Source organism: Myxocyprinus asiaticus, chromosome 48, assembly GCF_019703515.2.
Source record: "Myxocyprinus asiaticus isolate MX2 ecotype Aquarium Trade chromosome 48, UBuf_Myxa_2, whole genome shotgun sequence".
NCBI classification, from domain to species: Eukaryota; Metazoa; Chordata; class Actinopteri; order Cypriniformes; family Catostomidae; genus Myxocyprinus; species Myxocyprinus asiaticus.
In genome coordinates, this window is record NC_059391.1 from 22022169 (window position 1) to 22048191 (window position 26023).

The 26023-nt window shown below is 37.1% G+C and overlaps 1 protein-coding gene across 1 annotated transcript in view; it reads left to right on the forward strand.

Annotated features, from left to right (window-relative positions):
- Window positions 1-1760: 1760 nt before the first annotated feature.
- The window catches only part of LOC127437805 (synaptic vesicle glycoprotein 2B-like), a 39669-nt gene continuing 15406 nt past the window's right edge, over window positions 1761-26023 (forward strand). Inside the window, exons 1-2 of the mRNA XM_051692993.1 lie at window positions 1761-1944; window positions 24238-24947. Coding sequence (XP_051548953.1) covers window positions 24488-24947 — 460 coding nt within the window. The 5' untranslated portion in view covers window positions 1761-1944; window positions 24238-24487. The remainder of the gene's footprint in view (window positions 1945-24237; window positions 24948-26023) is intronic.

Here is a 26023-nt window from a genome sequence, read left to right on the forward strand (position 1 = left end):
TGCACCCATGTAAACTGATGACAAAACACAACTTTGTTCTCATCTCGGCAAAAAATTCTCAATAGGTCCCTTCTGTCAGTAGCTTAAAGGGATAGTTTACCAAAAAAAAAAAAAATATGTTCTGAAGAATGAAAGTCAGTTGGGTTTGTAGCAACATGAAGGTGAGTAAATGACAGAATTTCGCTAAGGCAGTGATTATGATCATGATGAAGATGATGATTGCAAGGGTGTATGATCTAAAGCTCGTCATGGACTGCGCCCAATGGTAGGACCTAATCCTCTTTGCAAGCAGAATTGTATGGTGTTGGATTAGTGAGATTTTCCTTTCCTGTACGGGACATCCACTCTTTATATCGACGGCCCAGCAGCAGGTCAAACCAACTGGCCCTGATGACGGGGGTTGGGCCACAGGATGGGGCAAGGGTAGCAGCATTGAAGGAACCATTCATTCTACTGTATACTCGCCGGAGCTCCATATTAGGTCAGGCAGAATTTTGATTCCCCTTGCACCATATAAATACTGCATTAATCTATTCATCATAGCAATATGCTGGTGCAAGAATACAGCAGTGGAGCATGGTCCCTTATTTATATGAGGATGGTGTTAGATCTAGGAGAACCACTACTGTTTTGATCTTTTAAGATTTTCTGTTCCAGATACCACTGTTTCTGTGAAATGCTCAAAACATATCAAACGCATTTCAGACCCAACTACAGAAGAAATATAGTTGTGTATGATGCTCCACGACTCAAATCTAAAGTCAAAAGGTGACCTGACAATGGAAATGTAGTGTGTGGGACTACTCGACTTGGAGCTTTGCAATGGAAAAGTTACTTGAGTTGTGGCAAGAGGATTAATGCCTCTACGATGTTGATGATGAGTTAATGGGAGGCCGTGTGCTTCTTTGTGAGTTTGTTGAATTCGTATTGACTTTATTTTGTGATTCCACGTCATTTAGTGTGTGAGGCCCAGTTTTTGTGTAGACATTTACTTATTTCACTTTTTTAAAGTTGTGTAGTATAATCCAGTCTTTAGGGTTAGGGTTTGGGATGGGGTAAGATCTATGATTAGGTAAGAGATGGATTTACTGCGTGAAATGCGGTTGTTCCAGGAACATATCTTTTTTGGGTAAATCGTTTGTATTACACAAGGTAGTTCAAGGGCAATTAAGCTCCAGTGACCATTTATCTAAGATTGAGCAATGATTTGTATAGAACAGTCATTTATTTGACTGGAAGGATGGATGGATAGATAATTTACACACCTTGTTTTAAGGATTTTAATAGATTGTTTTAATTTGGTAAAACTGACTAAAACTGACTAAACTTGTTTAGGAAACATCGCATTTCCAGTAGTCCAATATATACTTGAATAAATTAAATAAATCTATGACTATCAAATGTAAAGACACAGGTTGAATGTGTATCATAACAGAAGTTAACAAGCAGTGATACTCTGCTCAGGTGAACTGCTGTGAACTGTTTTGCATATTCATTCCAGTCCAGTTAACCAGACATCCATCATAAATATAAAGCTTTAACTCCCTCCCCCCTCCCCTTAGCAACTATCCATCTGCCAAGCCCAATTCCTCCTCCCTGATGAGCATTCCTGTTTTCTCTCTCTCTCTGGTTACATGGCACATGTGGGAGTGAGTGATGAACAGAGGTAGGGATGGACGCAACCATTGTGAGTTGCTTGGGCGTGTTCGGGTGCTCCTCCTATGATGAACGGATTGGGAGGAGGGAGAGTGTGAGTGAGAGTCAGAGAGAGGGAGTGCTTGCATCCTAATCTTCCTTTTCAGCATCTCTTCTGGCTGTCTGGCTTGATCCATCTGTCTCATGTTTGAGCCCAGGCCATCATCACCGGATACCCCCTATTTTGGAATTTTTAATTTTCAAAAAGAAGAGGGACTATATTTGGTGCACAGTCAGCATTAATTTACGGTAAGAAAGTTGATTGTTTGTTTACATGCCTGTGTTAATTTTTTATGTTGAAGGTAAAAGATGCAGTATGTAATGATACAGTGGAGTGTAATGCTTTGTTTTTTAAAAGTCCATACTGGAGGATGCAAAAAAGAGTGGGGTTCTTGCAGAGCAAAAGTTTATGAAATATTAAAGAATTGTATGACATGAGAACTAAGCTTCACTGCTCAGGCGTAGATTCAGCACTGAACCCCCCCCCCCCCCCCCAACAATAAAAACAAGCAAGTAAAACCCCCGCAATATTTATACCATGATCAATGGAAACATGTAAATTCTTTACACTGTACCCACCCCCCCAACACACACACAACCCACCCCCAATGTTCAAGCCAAATCTACGCCCTTGCTTCAGTGCAAAGTAAAATAAGCCTAAAAGGTATTTAAGTAAAGATGTGGAGCCACACAAATGATGTTTCTGTTTACAGAATTAATCAATGAGTGTCTGGTGCTGCTGAGTAGATTTTGGAAGCAGTTACATAATCAATACAGAGTGACAATAATTATCCTGTAGAGATGCAATAATCTGAGATGACAGTGCAGCAATGTTGTCATTTTTGGATAGTTTAAGGACAAATTCGTCAAGCGTGAGGAAAAGATTTGCAGGAAAACTAGCAAAACTTGGCATCACTAATTTAAGTTTCTGCCCAATGTTCTTAATTATTGCTTTGGTAAGATAACTGAAAAGAAGAGGAATTTGTTGGCCTTCTCCTTTTGATGTGAAAAGCATCATTACGTAATGTAATGGATAAAAACATATGCATTATTTATATCTTCTAAATGTCTCACGGGCAACAGAAGCACCATTGTAACCTTCCTCAGATGCAAAAACAGTTTGTTACTGTTCATTAAATGTTAACGATGAGATAGTTTTTTAGTCAGTATATGCTGCTGTATTATATCCTACCTATAACTAAAGGTTTTGGGAGAGAGAGTTTGTTCGGCTAGGTGTTTCTGAATAGTCACTATTTATACTACTTATTTATTTGAGCAACGCTCATCTGAGCTACTGATGAAAAGCAAAACTGGAATAAACCGTCTCCAAACCACCCTGGGTGTCAACCCACCCAGCTCCTCCGTGGATTCGTGGTGATCAAAGAAAAAAAAAATACATGTTATAGGAATAGAACCTATTAGAAGTATCTTGAGGAAAGGGAATGTGGTGAGGAAAACAAAATCTTAGAGATTGCTTTGTGTTAGCAGAGGCACAGCTAAAACTGCATTTTTGGCATAATTATAAAATATAAACTGAGAGAGAACATTATGTCATACAGGTGAGGTTTGGAATAACATGAAAGTGAGTAAATGATGTCAGAATTTTCAATTTTGGATGAACTATTCCTTTAAGATCTCATGTATGAAAAATTCAAGTGAAGTACAAAGGATTGGCTCCATTGCTCTACGTCTAAACTCTTAAAAATCAAATGACCACTTTTTATACAGTATAGTATTAAATGGTCCTTGTCCACTTGTGTTGTGAGGTATGTTCTAAGTTGTCTGTAACTAAGTTATTTGGATAGAATGGAATTTTATACACCAAAAAAAATTATCAATAGACAATGACAATAAAAACATAATATGTGTTATAAATATTTTATTAATAATAAGAATTACAACATTTAATAATAATGACATTATTTACATGCAAAGTTGTTTATATATATATATATATATATATATATATATATATATATATATATATATATATATATATATATATATATATATATATATATATATATATATTCATTTTTGTATATCTATAGTATATACATATATTTTTTATTTATATCTGTATTTTTTTTTACATAAATCCCCATTTAAATACAAAATACATACTTTTGAGCTACTTTTGGGCTAAATAATAAAAAGACAACAGCAATAAAAACATAGCATGCATTATGCATATTTTACAATTAATAATATTTAATAAAATTATTAGCAATAACATTATTATTTATGCAAAGATGTTTTGGAATATAAATAGTCACAATTTCAATTTTAATCCATGTTGGTGCGGCTATCCTTATGAGGACTCTCCATAGACATAATGATTTTTTATACTATATGAACTATAGATTCTATCCCCTAACCCTACCCCTAAACCTAACCCTCACAAAAAACTTTCTGCATTTTTACATTTTCAATAAAACATCGTTTAGTATGTTTTTTAAGCGATTTGAATTATGGGGACACCAGAAATTCTCATAAACCACATTTATAGCATAATTGTAATTACCAGTTTGTAACCTAAAAAAATGTCCTTGTAAACCACCCATAACCCACCCACACACACATATACTGTACATAACAATCAGAATCAGATCAGAAATAAATCTATAAAGCAAATCCATAAGCACAATCCATAAGTAAATTCAGCCACAGAGGTTTGGTAGAGAATTTAGCTGGATTTGAAAGTGACTGCATGTCGGTGTACTCTTTAATATTTTACTATGAACACCACTCACAGCAGGGTTCTCTCTAATATATCTATGTGGCTGCTTTTCACTATAAGCCTCTGTGACTCTATCTCTTTGTTCTGGTTAACAACTGAATAATTATGCATTTGAACAAAGAGACTTAATGGCTTTTAATGAACTCATGGTTTTCACCACAGGAGTGCTATGAAAATTAAATTTGAAGATGTTCTTTGTAAGTCGGACTCCGTGTTTTCGGTCAAGCACGTGTTGTGGTGCACATTTCATTGGATGTGTTGGCTCTTTTTTTTTCCCATGATAAAATACTTAAAACACCCCAGTTTACCCCAATGCCCTAACCCAGATTTAATGTGCAGAGACATCTATAAGTAAGCCATCTGTAGGTTTATTTCCACAAAAAGTGTAAACACTGTTGCACCACCACAATGCTCTGTTTGTTTGAGTATCCTGAAAGACTGACATAGCAATATTGGCTAAACTGGGCTGGACTACCTGTTACGTACAATGGCTGATGGGTGGCGTGTTTTAAAAACAGTCATTATTTTTGCAGTTCCATTTGGTCCTGCTAATAGCGCAGAAATTACACTCATCACCTTTAACCATGCCTATATTGTTACAATCACAAAGCTAATTCTAGGGTTCCAAATGGAGCTGTTTCAGAGACTATTGATGGCTCCTTTACATGAAAATTTCATAGCAGTAATCAGAGATAATAAAAGATGTCATGGTAACTATAGACTTACTCTTGTTCTCCAACCATTTAAAGATAACTAAGGCCTTGCAAGTGTCTCGTTTTATTAATGGACTAGAGCAAATTTTTGACCTCCTTCATGTCATGGAAATCAATAAACCTTAGCAAATTTTTAATGGGTGCCACTAAGAGTGACCTCTGGTTGCCATTAGTGCTAATGAGCAGCATGTTATGCCTATATCCACAGTGCTGTAGTGTAGACAGTGGGTGAGCCACACCACTTATCTGGACCAAATCTCTTCATCTTTGCTTTAAGAGAAAGAAAAAATTATCTAGTCTCACACCATAGTGCTGATAGCCAAGTTTTAGTAATGATAAAAGTTAGATTACAAGTTATTCAGAGTGCATAGTTTCACCTGTTGGCAAATAGATGCAAGGAAACAAAACTCGTAACATCAGCAACAGTATATTGCTTATGCACTTTCCATTGCGATCATTTCAGGTGGTACGTCACTGTATAATTCACAAACTGGTTAACACATGCCTTTACTTGCTATAAAAGCAACCTCGATGATCCTTCAAGCAGCATGTTTTATGTGTGCTGCTGATTTGCAGGGCACAATAACGAATCAATAACTTTAAATTTGTGATACTGGTAGTGCGCTGTGTGCCTCCGAGCTTAGAAACAAATGTGGGTGAGACACCGGTCACCTCTTCAGCTTAATAGACCTTTCAGATTTTATTCATCCCTCATGATCAGACTGTTACTGAATGTGTGGCTACCACGAGATTAAAGATGGCATATTGTAGCTGTAGATATTTTAAAAGTGCACATGCTGTGACTTAATTTCCCTTCTTTCATCTAAGGTATTAGATTTAACTCTTTGATGACGTACACTATATTGGATAACTTTTTTTTTTATCCCCTTTTTCTCCCAATTTGGATGCCCAATTCCCACTACTTAGTAGGTCCTCATGTTGGCGCAGTTACTCACCTTAATCCGGGTGGCAGAGGACAAGTCTCAGTTGCCTCCGCTTCTGAGACCGCCAATCCGCGCATCTTATCACGTGGCTCGTTCATCATGACACCACGGAGACTCTGCATGTGGAGGCTCATGCACTCTCCATGATCCATGCACAACTTATCATGCACCCCATTGAGAGCGAGAACCACTAATCGCAACCATGAGGAGGTTACCCCATGTGACTCTACCCTCCCTAGCAACCGGGCCAATTCGGTTGCTTAGGAGACCTGGCTAGAGTTACTCAGCACACCCTGGATTCGAACTCGCGACTCCAGGGGTGGTAGTCAGCCTCAATACTCGCTGAGCTATGCATGGATTACGGTGCACCTGAGTAGCAAATGCCATGCCCTGTCAAGCATCTTAATTTGGTACACCAGATTTTTTAAATGACCTGTGTCTTTATTATAATTAATTTACAATTATACATATAATGTTCTTTGGATTGAAGTCCTGGTGTACCTCATGCATACAGCTAAATTATTAACAGCAGATTGACAGTTTTATGGATATTACATAGGATGCTGTGTAATATTAATTAATTAGCTGTAAGTAACTGTCTTCAGGGAGCTCTTTGTTTTGCATGAACTGGTTTATTTGTGTATGCCAGCATATTGTACTACAGCACATGATTAAAGGGAGAGAAACTGAACAGGAGAGCGTGAAAATAGGTGCATACGTGAACTCAGAGAAAAGCGGTTATGTAACACACAGCTGGGCGATTCATCAAGGGAGAGTTGAAGAGAGGAGTGCAGGTTGTTGCGCAGAGAGATACATCAACATGCACTGCGCTACACTGAATATGCTGCTCTTAACCAGGATGTGAGCTACTCACTGATGTCTGTAATGGATATAAATGATTAATTATATTCAAAGCCCTTTAAGGCAACTCTGCATCCATATCTGTAACACCTCCGGGCAGCTATTTTCTATTGATACAGTACAGCTCCTATTTACTTAAAGTAGAAAGAGTGACAACTCCAAAACGATTCAGATCAAATAACATATTTCAAAAAAGCGATAAAATCTGATAACAATCGTATCATAATCTGTACTTTTTTAGCTAAAAAAAAAAAAAATATTTTTCAAGCCAACCAGCTAATGTGCATGAGCGTTCTCGAATAAACTGACAGGATATGTCTCTAGCAATCAGAAAGTCTCAACAAACAAACCACAAAAAAAAAAAAAAAAAGAGGCCAGCAGCGACCGGCCACTCCCATGATGAACATTCGAGTCAGTATCCCTTCACTCTCAAAATGCTTATATATTTGTAGAGTATGTATTGGAATATTTTGCAATAAACTTAAAAACTATTGTTTTTATACTTATAGTCAACCACTTTAAGTCAATAGTTTTATATTTTACCATCGCTTTTAATTCGATTACGTCACTCATGAGATTGTAGTTCATTGAAGTGCACAGTTAAAGTGGTCAAATTTCTAAATCCTTTTTTTTTTTTTTTTTTTTTTTTTTTTTTTTTTTTGCTACAAATCAAAGTTTGTAAAGTTGTGATTCACCTTAAGACTGGTTGGCTTTGTTGAAATCCCTAAGGAAAAGAATGAATGGGAAAAATTCTTCCGGAACCCAGACAGCTAAAAATAAGCTGTCTGGGTTTTTCTTTCTTTTTTAATTTTGAGTTAACAAAAACATTTTAGACAGAAAAAGATGCATTTTCTCTTATTTTTTTCCTGCACATCAGGAAACAAATTATAATAACATCTGAAAAAAATAAACAAAATAAATAAAAAGATAAAGATATATTGAATATACAAAACAGAGAAAACATTAAAAAGGAAGTATTAAAAAGAGAATAACTAAATAATATTAATTTGACCGTAAACCAGTACAATGTGCAGTGGTGGTAAAATGCACTCAGACCCCTGTAGATTAGCAGTTCATTTCCTTTTTGTGGTTTGAGTGTTCAACCACTGAAAATCACTTGTACTTGAGTAGCAAACATATTGGTAGAGAAGATTCAAGGATACTGTATATACATAAATTCTAATGTAAATTTGAAGCATTTACTGCATATCAAATTTGTACATTTGACATTTGTAAATTAGTGAAAGGTTAACTATTAATGATAAAACTTGGGAAAAATTTGCAAATTGTGGCTGTTGAACTGTGATTTAATGACTTAAAGTTAACATGAAATCAAAATTGATTTTATTAACTTTTTAATACACATTCCTGGTGTTGTTGTGCATTATTCATCAGTTCATGAGATTCCAAAGAAAGAACATGCTTGTAACCCTGCAATCCTCCAACCACCTGGCTCCATTCGTAAATGCAATGCCCACTTTTCACAATCCAATAAATTACTGATGGATAAAATCAAGTCAAAATGGGTTGCTAATGCCATTTCATTTAAAGAGATTGGAATGACAGCAACCAAGAATTCAACAGTCTGTTTGAACATCATTGTTAAGATTTTGATTTATTATCATCTGTGATATATTGCCTGAATACCAAGTGAAAGCTGAGTGATAGCCATATTAACTTACATTGACTAGCTGTTTATTTCTACTCTCTTTGTCCATCATCTTTTTAGCTGACTGCTCATTTGATTCAACACTAAAGCTCATTTTATGTTGTGCAGCTCATAAAACCAGTCAGTTAAATGAACCAAAGCAAACCAAACAAGTACAGCTCTGCATCACAGAGACAGACAGTCATTTCCTCCTCAAAATAAGCAATGCAAGTCTCAAAGCAAAGCATCTCCACACCAGACTTGATCAAGATGAGGCACTAGCTGCTATTTGTCTATGGCAATAATAAAAGACAATGATACAACAGGAGTGACAGGGGATGGATGAATACTTCTTTTATGTTGTCTATGCACTCTGTGCAGAGAGAGTAATCTAAAGCCATTCGCTGCCGGTGGACAGAATGAAATTTCCGCAGTATTAAGCAGGATTAAATTGCAGCTCTCATCTGTTATGACGACAACTGATCTCAGAGACTGATTCTCTCTCTTGCCCCACCACCTCAACCACACCCTAAAATCTCTGGTCATCCAACTCTTCCGCCTCTCTCGTCTCTCATAATGATCAGGATTCAAGATTTTCCCTGGAGCGAAACTGAAAGTGTATCAAAGGTCAGTGATGATTACATAGATCTTTTACTGATGAGGAGCTGTTCAGGAGGAATGTGCAGGTCACCTTTCCATGCTGAACAATCAGCTTCAGTGAAGTAACCATCATAAACACTGAGGGGGATGTGCCTCCCCAAATTCAGATTAGTGGTTGACCAACATGGATTTTTCTATGACAGATTCTTAAACTTTTTTGTTTTTGTTTTGATCCTAGATTAGATTTTTTGTTTCATCTGTGATCAGTTCTGACCAGTTTGGACATGCTTAAATTTTGGTTGGATCAGCTTAAAAGGTGGCATTCTGGTTTTAGAAGAGCAATGATGGTCTGTTGGTGACCGTGATTTCACCAAGTAGCACATGTTCGTGGATCAACATCCTTGTTGGTCCTGGAACAACATTTCTATCAACCAGTGAGATTATAGGGTTAATGCTGAGTTAGGACTAGGGCTACAAGGTTAGGGGCTTATACACTATTCATATTAGGGATGTGTACAGGTAGCGTTTTTAACATTCGATTAACCGCGAGGTTTCACGATTGATTGTTTTTTGTCGGGAGTCAGGATGTGGGAATAAAGAACGTTTCTTGCAAAGGACTTTTCTGAAATACTACTCAGAATAGCAGCAGATAAAGTGCACAGTGAGCTATGGGCCTAAATAGCACAATAAATAGATCTAAAAAAGATAAAATCTCACATTAAAGTCAAATAAAAATAATCAAACTGTCACTGTCTGTAAATCCGCTCTACACTGCTGTGGTTAAATGGCCTCATCGGGTAAAATCAAAAAAGTTTTGTTGGAACTTGACAAGTTCGGGCTCGGGTTGAAGACCTCTACTGCATGTGTAGAATAACTGAAAAGTGATTTTGGGGGTAGATTATGGTTAGGGCAAGGGGCAGGGTTAGGGTTAGGGTTAGGACTATGTTTCTTTGGAAAAATTTTTTTCCAGGAACAACAAAAGATGTTGATCCAGGAACACTTCCTACATGGCAAAATCATGGTAACCCAGGTCTGCTACTGGCACAAGCTTATTAAGCTGATTGCAGGTAGACCAGCTTGACCAGTGTAGATACTGTATGCTGGGTGACCAGCAAAATCCAGTATGAAAATGCCTAATCCTAACATACTCTACTAATAACTTGCAATAGGTTTTAACTGGTCATTTAAGCTGGTCATCATGAACAAGTTTATCTGGTCTAGGCTGTTTTCAATTAATATTGTGCCAGGGATCATCCATTATTAGATTTGTGGAGAACAAAAGCATAAATTGAGTTCATGGTAGTAACCAAGACAAGTCACAAGGAGAGTTCGTAAGTTTTACTTTAGAGTTGAAACAGACTATAATGGGATGTTCCCTGTATGCCAAAGTTGTAAAATATGTTGGTTTTAATAAAAACAGCCATGTCTCCCCACAAATCTTTCTATAGTAACTTCTTTTTCTCTTTTGTAATATATAGGTGGCAGTATTTTCAAGGAAATTACATATATAAACAACTTATCATATGCAGCCTTCAAGTCCTCCTAGGAAGTACCTACATACAAGTTCAGAAATTGTTCACAATGTGATGTGTGACCGACCCAAAAAAGAGAGGTTGGGGAATTCATATTTGTTTTTTAATTCCCAAAAAATACCGGAACATTTTAAGGACTAGTGTAACAAAATTAATAACAACACCTGGATGCACACACCTAACCCTGTTGGTGTTTGTTGGGACAGTTATACTTATCAACTTTTTAAGTTTGAAATCTCCATTTTCAGTTTCCTAACCTCATTTGTTTTCTAAACTTTTAAAAACCCTCGGTTTTCAGTGGAGGAAACGGCATGAGTAAAAACGCACTGCTCCTGTACAAGACACTGAAATCAGTGAGAATGAAGCAACGTCAAAGTAGTGTAACATATACTAGACAGGTTGAGATATAAAAACAATTTAAAACAGCACAGGTGGACACAAAAACACAATTGGTGTGAATGGTGCCTTAGAATGTTTGAAATGTTGGAGTTTGTTGGAACAGTGTGAATTAGCCTTAAGTGATACTTTATCTATGTATTTGAAAATTCTTGCACTACCACAGACCTGTAGTACTGTAGTTTGGTAAAGCATGTCTGTCAGCCTCGGATTAATGAGTTTAAATTTCTGGCAAGCTTTCCCTTAGTATAAAATGCGTACAAGATAAATGATACAGTCAACATTCACAATTACAACTTATTATGATCAATACTATTTAGCTTTCACCCTTGATTCTTTAATTGACACTTCCTAACTTTAAAATTTCAAACTAAAAGAAAATCAAGAGTTTCCCACTGATAATTTTAACATTGTGATGGCATCCGTGTGCTCATTTCATAAATACAGTCATTCCAACATGGCTTGAAGACAGCATTAATACTGGCCATTTTGAACTGATAATTTGTTGATTGGCACAAGGCAAATATGCATCAACTAGAACAATATTTATTAGTTTTTCAGTGCTCTACTGAAGCATGTATGTACTCTAATCTCCATACCACAGGATTAGGATCACAGGTGGAATGTTTGAACACTGCATGCCACCAGTATGATGCAAACAAGAACCTTCTCATATGTAAAATGTTAGCTACGTATAGCTAGCTGACAGCTTCATTACATAAAGTTTTTCAACTAGCCTTCTTTCCATCACTAGGAATTTTGGCCTCAATAAACTATTCTTTATGTAACATTACCATAAAAACAATGAATTTGAATCCCTCAGCTGTGTTCTTATATCTTGGGTTGTGATTCATATTTTATATTAAGATTTAACACAAGCCCACATTAGCAGATGCCTGGGGCTACACAGCCGCATATTCAGATCATTATAAGGTAACAGCAGGTTGCCGTTGCCGGTGTTTGGTCAGGCTATAATTTAACTCACCTGCCTTAATTCACAAGTTCAAGTCTATCACCGTATTCAGGAAGTGCAAAATTAAATAATCTTTGCACTGGAGTAGAAATAGCATCTCTGATAATGATGTCCCTGTCGTAAGAGCTGTGGTCATGGTGGCTTTGAAAAATGTGACATTTGTGATGCCAACATGGGATTTAGTTGGTGGGTTTGTTGTCAGTGGGTGTTTTCTTTGAACTCTGTCAGGTTTCTTTATTATTTATCAAATAATTTAAGAAGGCCTAACTATATTTTTATCATTTCTATATGTTATAGTTGCCTATAGCTGCGACAGTGCTAAGTAGTTGCTATGGTATTCTGAGAAATGCCCAACAATGGATTAAATGAATCCATATCTAATATCTGTTTACAGATTATCAAGATGTTTCTTCTTCTGTTTATATCTTGCACTGTTAATATCTTGCAGTGTAATTTTTATCGTCATATTTTCTTCAACAGTATGCTTTAATGAAATCATTTAATAATCTTCATGATGCGCCTTTTTCGTCTCGTCTTCGTTATCATTGATGAAATCAAAAAACCTTTTGTCAACAAATGTTTTCATCATTGATTTCATTGACAAGATTAATAATGAGAAAAGAGCGTTCAAAGTCTTACATTGAACTCAAATCAGCAGTATCACGAGTTTCACCTCTTAAATTGATAAGTATAATTCAATACAAACATTAATAGTCGACAAAACACTTGAATATATCATATTAAAATATACTTGTAACTGGTGGTGATTCCGGAGAGTTCCCTGTTCTCTAGGTAAAAGTGCTTTGAGTGTAATATCAGAAAAGTGTACAATTCATTCATTTAAAATATGTAAATAAGAGTGTTGATTAAGCAAGTAATATTTCATTTTTAAATGTTTAATCGTATAACATAATTATATCAACATGAAAATAGCATGTTATGAATATCTTCCAGTCATTATCACACAGGCGATGTCCAGGTACCCTCAAATCATCAGATTCATGAGCCAGAGCATTAGTGTCAAAACACGACGGATGTTATGTGTTCTTCCGCAAATTGCTTGCAATTTTAAATTTAAACCACAGATGTCACTAGAGAGCACAAAGTTATGTAGTGCAGCTTTACTGTAAATAAACAATGTTTTATTGGAATATGCCTGCCAGCTATATCTAGTTCTTCCCTGCATATAATGTTACATCTTAGCACTTATTTTAAGATGTGCTTTGAGAAAAATGAACCCCAACTACTTGCACATGACCCAGATTCAAGTACAAACCTGCAGAGTTAGACAGATCATCCAGTACCAAAGGGATTGACTGCACATAGCCTAGATACATGTATAATGTTAAGGGAAGCCAGCTCTGCGATTAAATAAAAAAAAATAAAAAAAATAAAAAAAATAACAATAATAATAATAATAATAATTATATATATATATATATATATATATATATATATATATATATATATATATATATATATATATATAATAAAAAAATTAAAAACACCATAACACAAGACAAAGAAATCCTAACAAGTGCTGGTATGTTTTAGAGATTGTTTCAGACCCAGACAGTTACTAATTGACCTAAATGAATGACATCCAAGGATATTATCAGGACAAATTTCAAACGCCTAACAAATATAATTAACCTCATTCAGGCCCAGGAAAACCAATCTGTAAATTTAATTACAAGCAATTTGATTGTGTTTTATTGGTCAGTGCTGAATTGTCTATTTCTTCAGTAAAGGAAGATAAATGAGCTGCCAACTCTAAGGTTTTAGATCAATAGATATAGTGAGATACAGGTGTCTTTCGAAAAGCATAGTTGATTATGCTTCTCTGCATGTAAAGATCGTAAAGCATTTTAAGGACCAGATAAGGTATGCGATCTTGTATTTATTTATTAATGCATAGATTGCTCTTGTATGTAACAAGCAAGTATATTAGCAGTATATTAACTGGATTTTCTGAGCTCTCCAAATTTGCCTGCCATATATACAGTATATTAAGGTTGGGAATATATATTAGGTAAGTTGTGAAAAAAAGGACATTATTCTGCACATATTGGTAAACATACAGTATATACTGGACATTGTATGTCACATTGCACATATACTAAACAATTAGAACAGAACAGAAAATAACACCAGCTCTAAAAATGAAAGCTGTAAGCACTCTTCGGCCTATTCTCACTGAAGTTTCCTTATTATCTTGGATGGATAGGATAGTGAATGTTTAGTCATAATAGTCAGATGAATGATGAAAGTTGAGATGTAACAGGTTTTAATTTTAGCTTCTGTCCCCGACAGCTGCACACACACATACACACGCAAAACACACACAAATAGAACACCATCCGCATCTTGCAGTTTCCTGACATTTTCCTATTTTGGAAAGGAGTGTGATATGAGGGCTGTTTGAAGAGCTCGTCATTTCTCACGCTGTGCCACGTCTACGATAATGAGCTATAAAATATGATGAGAGTAGAGAGATATCATATCAGTTCTTATATTTCAGGCACCCGGTTTCTTTTTTGTCTGTTTTTCTGATTGTCATTTCAGACATTTTGGTATTATTTGCCTTGTTCTGCCAACTCAGAATATTCTGTAAAGGGCATTTTATGCATAATATCAAGATTTAGAAGCTCATGGACAGGAAATGGTACAGAGAAGCCATCTTTCTCTGTCATAGAAATTTAGTAGGAATAGGTCAAATCAGTTAATGTAGTTGAGTAGTTTAGTAAGGAAAAATGTTTCTGTGAAGACTAGTGAAATTTCACCAAAATAATTGTAAATATTGTAGCTACATTGTAGCACAAGATCTACACACCCAATGTTTCACATTTAAACTTTGTCTGTAATGTAGGTCTGCTACATTTTGGATGCCACTGAATTGTGGGACACCTCAAAGTTGAAATATCACCAGCGTCATCTACATTCCTTCCAACAATGCAACATAATGACAAAACTCAAACCTCTCTGATCCGTTTCCTGTTGTGAGATCTTCATACTCCCACTGAGGAACAGGTGATCCATCATCTCCCAAATATTTGAGGATAGAGCTCATTACTTTTCCATGAGTCCCTACTTGAAAATTTGGCATCTATGTGCTCAAGCTGTGAGTATCACTTGCTGATTCCACCAGCTAATGAGAATCTTGTTATCTCCATGGATAATGAATGGCGGACTCCACATGACAGAGTGCTATCTGACTGAATCATTCATGATCAGGCTTCTATGATTTGATGCATGTGTGGTATATTCGGTTTGACACGGGCTGGGTATGGTGCAGTGTGCTGCGAACCTGTTTTTAGCACAACTGTCTTCTCACTGGAGCGTGTTTCTCTCTCAGAGAAAGTTCCTGAGGCCTTGCCTTGCACATATCAGCCTTCTGCTGTGCACACATCACTCAGCCAAGATGGCAAGGTTGCAATGCTATTTTTGAGGCTCAGAATGTGAAAACTAAGTGCATCTCATGTATATCTCATGTAAATTATGTGATTGTGGCAACCTTTTTGCCAAATTTTATAAGGTGGCTCCTTGCACATTTTGCGGCAGTTCTGAGTTGAGTGGCTCCCAAACAGATGAGGTTTTAAGGTTAATGCTCTATCGAGTTTTACATCAACAAAACTGACCTCCGTACCCTAAACCTTAAACCTAACCAAGTGTCATAAAAAGCAAATGTGAGATGAAAAACGCAATTGCTTAAGGAACAATGTGGTTTTCTGGTGCTTCAATGACACTTTCAGCTCACATGTTAATTCGAGTGCACTTAATCTTGAGTGAGATGAAAAATGCAATTACTTAAGGAACAATGTGATGTGCTGGTGCTTCAGTGACATTTTTGGCTCACATGTCAATTCGAGTGCACTTCAGGACTCGTACCCCGGTCCTTTGCATCACAAGTACAATGCTCTATCAGTTGAGCTGCTGCGCAATTTGATTGCCCTGAACAAGCTGGTTAATATAGTTGGTTATGTAATGCAAACATTAAAATGTAATGCTTACAATCATAGCTGTAGTAAAACAAATTGGGTGTCATATAAGAACAAAATTTATGAACTGGTAATCTGCTGCTTTATTCGTGATTTGTGTGAAAGTGAATGAAAGTGATTGTTGTTGTAGCACCTCAGATGTTAATTTTACTACTAAAATGCTGTGATATGTACAAAAGCCATGTAAAATGCAGGTATAGTAACGTGTTTCCATGAAACCAGGTTGGGGGTAAACTAGCTTATTGCCCAGTCTGGCAAAGGTGGTGTTCATCTGGTTTAGCTAGTTGCCCAGCTGATCTTCCAATTTGACCAGCAGAAAAGTGCCCAAACCCTAATAAAACCAGCAATCAGACAGGTCTGACCAGCTTAGGCTGGTTCAAGATGTTTTTGTTTTTTTTTAGTAGGGAAATCAAACTTGTGCACAAACCAAATAACTTGATAGTACCTTCCATTAATTTAAGCAAATTATAATTATTACACCCTGAATATTCCCCTTACAGTTGCTTTTTGGCATTTATAATTACGAAAATGACTCATGTTTCAAGTAATGTAAACTTACCATATTTGTGTGGATATTTTCAGAAATTTGGGCCTTTTAAGTATAGCAAATCTAGTTCATAAGTACACATACGGACACGCTTTGTAATACACTTTCTCTTTTTTCTCCTTATTGAAATTCAATATAAGCATTCATTGACTGATGGCCCAGGCATATTTCCACAATTATAGACACTGACTTTACGTAACCAAGAATTGTTACTTTCTATTTTTTCCAAGACAACAGTGATTACACAATTTTTAGTATGCTTTCTTTATACTTTTTTTATAGTGGGAATAATTAAATAAAGTCATTGTCAGTGCCTGATTGTCATATCAACTATAGGCATTGCATATTCATAGTAACTACTGCACACAAAGTACAGCCAGAATTTTAATGTCCCTCATGTCAGTACATGAGGAGCCAAATGTCTCCCACAGACTCACTGCAAAGGTATCAGATGTGCCTAGTGCTGTGACTGACTCTTTGAGAAAGGCCCATCTGGAAATTGTGCCCTTCACTTGTTTTTGTTAACAGAGAATGAGCTACTTTGTCGCAGATGCCGGCAGCATGCGTAAATGTCACTACAATACTCTGTTAAACAATAAGCAAATTCATTTTTATCCACATAGGAGCAAAAATGAAGTAAATCAATATTCTACCTCTTCTGAATAAACAGTTATTTAATAAGGCGTAGCAGTTCTGTAAAACACTTTGCCAGAATATCCCCACAATCATATAATGCACAGATGGGTGAGTAATGTTTAACAAGACATGGGAATTTGGAGGATTGAAGTCAAGTCACTAGATGTTGAGTCCGAGTCCTCACTGCTCAAGTCAGAGTCCAAGTCCAAGTCACCAATATTGTGTCAGAGTCGAGTCCAAGTCAAGTCGCCAATAACTGCATACAATTCTGAGTTACGAGTCCTTGTCTGTCATAAAATAAGCAATTCTGTTGCCATTTTAAGTTTATTTGCACACACACACACACACACACACACACACACATTCAGCCTTTCAAAGTGTATTGTACAAGAAACCATACTCACAATAACAATACCATCTCTGTAGGTTTTTTTTTCTTCTTAATGTTACTTGAATGTTTGATATTGCTTTTAGAAACTTTAAGCAGTTTCTTAATGTTTCTTTGTTCTTATTTTAGTACTACCTGTTTCTTTGTCTTGAATAATTACTTGAGAACTTAAAACAATCTATCTATCAATCTGTCTATCTATCTATCTATCTATCTATCTATCTATCTATCTATCTATCAATCTGTCTATCTATCTATCTATCTATCTATCTATCTATCTATCTATCAATCTGTCTATCTATCTATCTATCTATCTATCTATCTATCTATCTATCACAATGATGTATATAGGCCTATACAATAATCAAGGAAATAAAAAAATTAGATGTCAGAAAAATTACTTTCCACTTTAAACAACAGTGCCTTCTTGCCATTTATTTGAAATTTATTTATTTATTTATTTATTTATTCTCTGGTATTATCCTCTAGTGTTATATTATCAAAATTCATTATAATTCAGGCGCTGGAGCAATTCACAAGATTTTTCTTGGATGGATGGCTGGATGGATGGATGGATGGATGGATGGATGGATGTTTGTCCTTTTAACAGTGGGATTACTTAACTGTTTTATCCTACATTTGTGTTAAACTCGCATCACATGAGCCAGTCCCCATCTCTATGTAAAACTGCACCTGTCATAAAAGCATGAACACACGTCAACATGATCTTATGTTCCCGTTATATTTATAGCTCGTAATAATGATTTACGATTTTGTCACACATATTTTCTCATTTTCTACGTCAGTATGACATTAACCATGTATTATGCACCACCGAAAAAACGGCGAGTTGATTCCTCAAACTCCGGTATTCTCCCTTGCTATACCTCGTCTACAGAGGCAAAATATTTGTATGAATAAACAGAGTTATTTATGTTATAATAGATTTGCGAGTACACATGAAATGTTTTGAGTGGCACACGCACTCTCTGACCGAGAGCACGGAGATTTGAGAGCGCACATCCAGTTTTGAGAGAAAGCAAAGGAAATCTGCGTGCAAACGCAGAGATTCGCACTCGCGCATCCGGTAGACCTACATGGCATGACATACATGTGATCTCATGCCATAAAAGGGCAGAACACAAAAGTTCACGGTTGTAACGAGTCCTCTCCTCCAAGTCAGAATGCACCCAATGCTCGAGTCCAAGTCCGAGACGAGTCACAAGTCATCAGTATCCTGGACTTGAGTACTACAACACTGGTGTGCACTGCCAATGTGATTGCAAATTGATATTTCCCCAACAACAGTTTCTAATAGACCTAGTTTGGATCGATTCCTGCAGGAAATTTCATTTTCGTTATTGCTGATAACCCTAAAGGACCTGCATTCACAAACATGTGCACCTAAGCAACAAGGTACAAGAGGCAGTGCTTTATTGTCAATACAGTCACAGCTAAAGGGCATTTTCAGGCAACAAAAGGCCCATAAATAAAATGTATTTGAAGTGAAGGAGTCTGGCTATATGTTCCTCATTTTCATATCTTTTTCATCTGTGCTTAGAGATGCTAATTAATGAGGAACATCCTCATATGTCTGAATTTCCCATTCAATATACAATTATTCATATGAACTATTTATAAAAAGAAGATCCCACTTGTGCCCTCTTGCTCTGAACAAAGAAATTCAAATTAAGGTCCTTGTTTAACTAGACTAATTACCCACACACCTACAGTACATCATGAATAGAGGGTCTCGGATACAGTAGTGACATTTCCTTTAATGAGTCCACAGACCTTGGTTGGTAGTAACTAACTGGATGGATGATATTAACATATGTTTGGTGGAGTAGATTTCTCACCTACATTATAATTCAGGGCATGTCTGCTCACTCTCTGGCTGCTGGTGGTTGAATATACGGGCTGTTGGGAATAAGAAACATATGGAATCCTTGTTTAAATCTTTGTTTGAGGCGGAAAGACAGCCAGCATTGTGTCAAGTAAGACCAATCTCATTTGCAGCATTAGTAAAGACCCATGTGATGGTTGAATGAATGAGAAAGGGATCTCTCTCTGTGTCTTTTGACAGACTTGGATCTCATTTGTAAGCTCACTGCCTAAGACAAATTGAAAAGCTCTAAGGAAGATTTGAATATATAGCTTCACAAAGTCTATTAAAAAGTGTGAAAACCACCCAGTCTGAAGTGTAGTACCAAACAAAGGAATATTAATATGACATGCCATAACATGCTTAAATGGAATTAAGGCTGTTTTCACACTTGGCTCAGTTGCTTGGTCCAAACTCAGGTTCAATTCCACTCCTTTTCCCTTGCCCCCATGTGTTTTTTTCTTTTTTACTTAGTATTGTTGGGCTCAACATTGGGCACTGCATCAACATGAGTAATAGACTGTTTCCCAGTCAATACGTTTACATGCAATGTTACAATTGCGCTACAGCTGGTTTTCGCTTAGTTGAGCTACAGTCTTTGTCTGTCCAAGCATACATGGCACAAGGCACGATTGAATAAGTCAAGTAAAGTCAAGTCAAATTTATTTGTATAGTGCTTTTCACAACAGGTGTTTTTTCAAAGCAGCTGTGCATGAAATTATACAGAAAACAAAAAATGAAAGAATATAATGCCAATATTAGTTATTAATGTTTAGAACTATTAGTGGATAAAATTAGTAAACTGAGTAAGTGTTGTGGATCAATAGTTAAACAAAGTGATTTTGAACTATAAGTTTTAGTGTTAAAGTCCTTGAAGTCATTCAAAATTAACTGAGGAAATATACATAGATGCATTGTCCTTTAATTTTGGCTGATGAAGGCTTTTGTTAGTGGTTAATTCATTTTCTATGTAGTCCATTTTTATTTATTTATTTGTTTTAAGAGAGTGTTTTCCCTACTTTGATCAAGTTGATATAGGTATCATTCAGTGAGGAGGATTGCAGTCTGGCTGGAAGCTTATGGCAGGTAATTTTGGTGAACTCCAGCCTGAGCCCATGCTTCAGACAGTGGCTCATGAAGAATCCCATGTCTTTGAGTTTGCATCAATTCATCAACTGTAGTGAATTCTGGCTGGCACATGCTGCAGTTGGTCATCATCACTTAGTGACACAGTGGGAGTCTGACACCAGGCAGGACAGAGATGGATCTGGCAGGCTCTGGATTATATCCCAAGGTTTAGACAGGGAAAGAAATAGAATAAAATTTGTGTAGATGTCATTCACTTTAAAGCAGGGTTAAAGAATAAGAGAAGTGTTTCTGGTTCTGTCAGACCTTACTAAAGCAGTATAACTATTATTTGAGGGATAAATTCGGTGTATGCCGGGCTGAATAGATAAGTCTTTAGTCTAGACTTAAACTGAGAGAGTGTGTCTGAGTTCCGAACACTGCTAGGAAGACTACTCCATAGTTTAGAAGCCAAATATGAAAATGATCTCTCTCCTTTTGTGGATTTTGATATTCTCGGTAATGTTAACAGGCCGGAGTTTTGCGATCGTAGTGAGCATGATGGATTATAGCATGAAAGAAGGTCACTTAAGTACTTTGGAGCTAGACCATTCAAAGCTTTGTATGTAATTAACAGAATTTAAACATTTATATGAAACTTAAAAGGTAGCCAATGTAACGCAGATAAAATGGGGCTGACATGATAATTTTTCTTGGTTCTAGTTAGCACTCTAGCTGCTGCATTTTTAACCAACTGAAGTTTATTTATTAAACCTGCAGGACATACACCTATTGATGCATTACAATAATCTAGTCTTGAGGTCATAAACACATGAATTAATTTCTGTATCAGAAACAGATAGCATGTGTCATAACTTAGCAATATTTCTGAGGTGGAAGAATGCTGTTCTACAAATATTGGAAATTTGTTTTCAAAGGTTAGATTGCTATCAAATATAACAGCTAAATTTTTTGCTGTAGAAATTGACTTTACAGTACATCCATTAAGTGTAAGATTATATTTTAATGTCTTATTTTTTTAGGGTTTTTTCCAATAATTAGTACCTCTGTTTTATCGGAACTGAGTAGAAGGAAATTTCTAGCCATCCACTCTATGATATCATTTATACACTGTTAATTTGGAAAATTGTGAAATTTTGTCAGGTTTCGAAGAAATATAATGTTGGGGATTGTCAGCATAACAGTGAAAACTAATTCCATGGTTCCTGATCTCAGTCTCCCAGGGGGAGCATATATAGGGAGAAAAGCAGAGGCCCTAAAACTGATCCCTGTGGCACTCCATACTTAAATTTATTTTGATCTGACAGTTCCTCATTTACACAGACAAAGTGGTAGCGGTCAGAGAAATAGGACCTAAACCAAGCTAATGCCTGTCCACAAATGCCAACATAATTCTCAAGCCTATCCAAGAGAATGTCATGTCATGATCTATGGTGTCAAAGGCAGCACTAAGATCTAAGAGCACTGGAAGAAAAATGCAGTCGCGATCAGATGATAAGAGCAAGTCATTTGTAACTCTAATAAGTGCAGTCTCTGTACTCTGATGGGCCTAAATCCTGACTAAAATTCTTCATATACACCATTTCTCTGTAAAAATGAACATAGTTGGGAGTACACTACTTTTTCTAGTACTTTTGACATAAATGGGATATTTGAAATTGGTCTATAATTAGCCAATTCTCCTGGATCAATCTGTGGTTTCTTGATAACAGTATGATAACTGCCAGTTTAAAGTTTCTTGGGACATGCCCTAAGGATCATGAGGAGTTAATAATATCAAGAAACGGTTCAGAGATTACAGGAAACACCTCTTTTAGGAGTTTAGTCGGTACTGGGTCTAACATTCCTGTTGCTGATTTTGATGTTTTGATCATTTTTGTTAGCTCTTCCTGACCTATAACAGCGAAGGACTGAAGTTACTCGTAGGGAATAATTTTAATATACCTACCTTGTAGTGTTGAGTTCAATGTCCAGGTGAAATACACACTGGCATGTCACCTCACATCGTTCAGATTATGCACACAATGCCTGAGGCCAGTTGTGGTCTAATTAATGTGAATACATGCTGACAGAACCCGAGCTATAATCACATGAACTCTTGTGTTTATTCTGATTTCTCAGAAATCGGACTGGTGTCGTATCAGTCTGATTCTTGCGAAATTGGAATAAACACAACTAGTTCATGTGGTTGTAGCTCAGTCAGACTAAAGCAGTAACATGATATTTTAAAAAGACAATTTATTGTTTTAGTCAAACTGAATTCAAACTGTAGCTAGGAAACGTCTTACCAATATTCGTTTACTTCAGCAAATAAAACCAGAATACTTTTATGTCAGTTGCAAACTTTACTGGTAACCACATTACATGCTGGGAAAAAACTGCTTTAACCAACCTAAGCTGGTTTGCTGGTCAGAAATTTTGAATTCAGAAAACAGCTTTTGCACCAACCAAACTAACCGAACTCTGATGTGAAACAGACTCTGGTCCAAACCAAAAGGTCTTGTGCAAAACCGCCCTACAGTGGAAGAAGCCAAACTCTCCTGAATGAATTAAAGCACGCTGAGTGAATGAAGCCTGCGTTTATACTACGTGTTACGGTACGTGATAGCTGTGCGGTATGTGTAAACCTCCCTCCCCTGGCCTCAAGAGGCGCACTAGCGACTGACGCTAGAGGCTGTGGCCTTTAGCCTCCTCGTTAGTGCACCCACCTCCTGTCCCGGCTACCGCCGATTCAAATCCTGCTTGGAGTGGGTTGAGCAGGACCGGTTACAGTTAATAAAGAACATCACATCCAAACCACACCCACAATTAGTTTTAACCAATCATTAATGCTTTTTGATTAGCCAAGTTCTCCTAGGTCAAGAATTACAAGAGAAATATCGACAAAGGTACACCTTAGCGCAACGAAAAACATCACTGCTTTTTGTCATAATTTTCAAAAGACAATTTTCCTTTTAGGCTCTTAGGGGCCATTCACATCCAATGCATTTTAGCACCAGTCTGCTCTTTTTAAAATTGTGTTTGTATGTAAATGTGCTAGATGGGTGTTTTTGACTGAGGGTACAGCTTCTTTAAAAATGTTGTGTCAAGTTAAAAGAACTTTAACTTTTCGGCCCAGTATTTATAAATTAAATTAATTAATAACTTTATTTATTTATCACACATATACAGTGAAATTCTTTTTTTTCACATATCCCAGCCAAGCTGGGGTCAGAGTGCAGGGTCAGCCATGATACAGCACCCCTGGAGCAGATAGGGTCAAGGGCCCTGCTCAAGGGCCCAACAGTGGCATCTTGGCAGTGCTGGGGCTTGAACCCCCAACATTCTGATCAGTAACCCAGAGCCTTAACCACTGAACCACCACTGCCCCTGCTGAGCCACCACTGCCCAATTAGCCATAACAGGTCATGATTCAAATTTTGAGGAAACAGACAAAGCAACACAATAATGGTAAAATAAAAAGCCTTAAAGGCTGAATTCTAATTTTTCATTATTGAGTGTAAAAATCAAAGGTGTCTCTCATTTATGCATAATGTTGAAACATTTATCAAAACTGAACAGTGAAACTGATTCAACTCTTCATTTCCATTTGCAGGCTCAGCATGTGTCCACATGAGAACTCCACAAATCAAAGGTAGTTTGAAGTGAACAGCCACCATCCTTACCTTCAAACTCAATAAACAAATTTGACTGGAACCTCTCAAGATTTCTTTAGAAAACACCTGGAGTGCAAGCAGATTAAGAGAACACAAGCGAACCGAAGGCGCTAAGGATTATGCCCATATAGGCTCCTGGGTTTGTGCATGATCTGACGGTGTGGTGTTTATTTGAGTGTATTTGAAACCATGGCCGACCACTATCACAACAACATTTACCACCAGGGAGATGCAGACAGCTATGGGACTTATGGCCAAGGAGGATCGGATGGCTATGGTTATCAGACTGACTACCCTCCCCAGGAGGAAGACGCCGCCAGTGATGTCACTGAGGGACACGATGAAGACGATCAAATGTACGAAGGGGAGTACCAGGGCATCCCGCACCCGGACGAAGTCAAGGCTGCCCGGAGGGTGGCGAGGGCGAAAGCGAGAACCACGGCAGACGCAATATCAGAACAGGAAGAGCTGGCGGAACAATATGAGGACATAATGGAGGACTGTGGACATGGGAAGTTCCAGTGGACCCTGTTTGTGGTGCTGGGTTTAGCTCTCATGGCGGACAGCGTGGAGTGCTTTGTAGTGGCCTTGGTGCTGCCCAGTGCAGAGAAAGACATGTGTTTGTCCCACGCTGAGAAGGGAATGCTGGGTAAGTCACTGTTTCAATGGCTCTGTTCGAATTAGAATACTACCATATTAACTTACTTAAAATGTATGCAGTAGGGGAGACTGGGGCTTGTTTTTTTTTTTCCAGTGAATATTTCTCAGGGTATTATTATTTGTATGCTTTATTTCTGAAAGTCAATTTCTACATAGCCACATACCTTAAAGTCTACAAAAATTCCTACTACTTAGTAGGTCCTCGTGGTGGCACGGTTACTCACCTCAATCCGGGTGGCGGAGGACAAGTCTCAGTTGCCTCCGCTTCTGAGACCACCAATCCGCACAACTTACCACGCGCCCCATTGAGAGCGAGAACCACTAATCGCGACCACGAGGAGGTTACCCCATGTGACTCTACCCTCCCTAGCAACCGGGCAATTTGGTTGCTTAGGAGACCTGGCTGGAGTCACTCAGCATGCCCTGGATTCCAACTCGTGACTCCAGGGGTGGTAGCTCAGCGAGTATTGACGCTGACTACCACCCCCTACAGGCCCCTACAAAAAAAGCTTTTGAACATTTCCACCATTATTGCCTAGGAAAAATTATACAGCTAACTGAACACACACTGACCCTTTGTGACAACTTGCCCCAATAGCAGGGCACATTGTCACACTATATGGGATTAGTTGTCACAATGAAACCTGCCATTTAACCAGTGGCACTGGTTTCATGTGAACATCGCAATTAGCAAAAAAAAAAATCTACACCTTTCTTTAAATCTACGCTTGCATTAAACAGCTTTTAATAGACTTTCCATTCAAATTTAAGAAGGAAAACAATTATGAGATACAAAAAAATGAATGCAACAACAGAAATGAAAAAGGTTATGTACAAAAATATCAAAACATTGTGTTGGCCAACAAAAATTGTAATTCATATATAAAAGTAAATGACATGATAAATGTATACATTGATGCCATTTTAAACACGACAACCTTCCCTGATCAAAATTTGAAGTAACATCAACTGAGTATTATTTTTAATCATTATTTGATCATACTGCCAAAAGTAAGAAATTTGTATTCAAACTTGGATTACAAAATGTAAAATAACTGTATTTAT